This window comes from Glycine soja, chromosome 6, assembly GCF_004193775.1.
Source record: "Glycine soja cultivar W05 chromosome 6, ASM419377v2, whole genome shotgun sequence".
Classification (NCBI taxonomy): domain Eukaryota; kingdom Viridiplantae; phylum Streptophyta; class Magnoliopsida; order Fabales; family Fabaceae; genus Glycine; species Glycine soja.
Genome location: NC_041007.1, coordinates 46427104 through 46428882, shown reverse-complemented (window position 1 = coordinate 46428882; position 1779 = coordinate 46427104). Strand labels below are relative to the sequence as shown.

Here is a 1779-nt window from a genome sequence, read left to right as displayed (position 1 = left end):
ATAAACATTTTTTTTAGAAGAAAATCCTATTTGTTTATTAAAATAAGTAAAAAAATATTATTTTTTAAATAAAAAAGTTTTAAAAAATATCCTTAAAAACAAAATATATTTATTTTATTAAAATAAGTAATTTTAACAAATAAATTTAAACAAACCAACCCAATATAAAATAGCTCTTATATAAAAAAATGAACAAATTTTAAAAATTAAATCTTATAAATAAAAAAATACATTTTATTCAGATGCAAAATTTGAAGGCTGACATTTTTCGAATGTGGAGTTATTATTTTAATTAAACTTAGGTAAAAAAAATAATTGAAATTAAATGTTTAGTCCATTTGCAATATGAAGGTATAGTTGTTGATTTTGAAAGGAAAATATGAGACGGTCTTTGTTTGGTAGAAAAGCAGCAGAGGGGCAGTTTGGGGCTCCGACGGGAAACTAGGAATTTCTTCTTTATAAATTTCGCCGACAATTAAACGCTCTTTCTCCTTTCTTTTCCTTTTCAATGCTCAGAGAAGAGAGAAAAGAAAAAGAAAAATCCCAGTGAGAGAGAGAAAAGAAAAGAACGAAAAACCAAGAAGCTTCGAAACGATCGTGTGAGATGAACAAGTGCGAACTGTGCAAAGTTCCGGCGAGGATCTTCTGCGAGTCGGACCAGGCGAGCTTATGCTGGGACTGCGACGCTAAGGTTCACAGCGCCAACTTCTTGGTCGCGAGACACGCGCGAACCTTACTCTGCCGCACGTGCCGCTCTCCCACGCCGTGGAAGGCCTCCGGCGCCTCACTCGCCAGCGCCGTCTCCGTCTGCGACCGCTGCGCCGCCTCCGAAGAACCGGAAGAGAGTGAAGCCGGCAATGACGACGAACCAGACACCGAGGACGACGACAACGACGACGAGGACGGCGACAATCAGGTCGTGCCGTGGTCCTCCTCCCCGCCGCCGCCTCCGCCGTCGAGCTCCTCCGGCAGCGAATGGTCGGAGTGCAAAAACGACGACGCTTCTATTTCCGCCTCGGAACAGGAAACGACAACATGCTCGTTGAAACGACAGCGCGAGGACGATGATGATGCTTCTTCCGATCGTGATCCCAGGTTTGTGTTATTTTATTTTTTGTTTCGAACGAGGAATAGTTATTTATTATTTTATTTATTTATTTTGGTTTGTGGCGTGAAATCAGGGTGTTGAGAAGGGTTGGGCGTCTCAACGGAGGTTGCGTGTGACGGAGAATCGTCGTTGAAAGGAAGGAGGGAGTGGTCTGGCACACGACGTCGTTTCCTGATTGGGGAAAGTAAGATTTTCACAGCCGTACGATCGACCAAGATATTTTTTAAGCTCTTTCATCATTAACTTCTAATCTAACCGCTTAGAAGTTACAATGGTTTTTGACATATAGGTTTAGTGTTGTGTATTAACTATTAATGTGGAATTTTCTGTTTTCCTTTATCGGTTTTTTAAGATAAACATTGCGATGTCATCTTGATGTAACCTTTTTTTTTATATATAAAAGAATCTCTATTTTTTTTAAATGTTTTGCATATATCATTACTACTTGCTTTTATTTATTTATTAATAAATGCTAATGGTTAGTTTATCAGTTTTTTTTTTCTTTTTCTTATTTGAGTTTAATGAAGCTAGTTAATGAGAGTAATGATATTGAGTATTGATCCATCGAATAATGACATGATGAACGGAATGATTAAAAAGGATGTACCTAGCAATTCCGTGCCCGGTATTGAAGTAATAATTGAAAAAGTTGAGAAAAAAATTATGTTATA

At 37.8% G+C, this 1779-nt stretch overlaps 1 protein-coding gene across 1 annotated transcript; it reads left to right on the top strand.

Annotated features, from left to right (window-relative positions):
• The first annotated feature begins 391 nt into the window (after nt 1-391).
• Nucleotides 392-1465, top strand: LOC114417277 (zinc finger protein CONSTANS-LIKE 9-like). Its single transcript, XM_028382420.1, has 2 exons — nt 392-1095; nt 1182-1465. The coding sequence occupies exons 1-2, from the start codon at nt 605-607 to the stop codon at nt 1222-1224; spliced, it is 534 nt and encodes a 177-aa protein (XP_028238221.1). The 5' UTR covers nt 392-604; the 3' UTR covers nt 1225-1465.
• The last annotated feature ends 314 nt before the right edge of the window (nt 1466-1779 follow it).

Coding starts and splice junctions, on each gene's coding strand:
- LOC114417277 (XM_028382420.1), top strand. CDS start 605: ATGAACAAGTGCGAACTGTGCAAAGTTCCGGCGAGGATCTTCTGCGAG. Junction 1,096..1,181: donor TCTTCCGATCGTGATCCCAG/GTTTGTGTTATT, acceptor GCGTGAAATCAG/GGTGTTGAGAAGGGTTGGGC.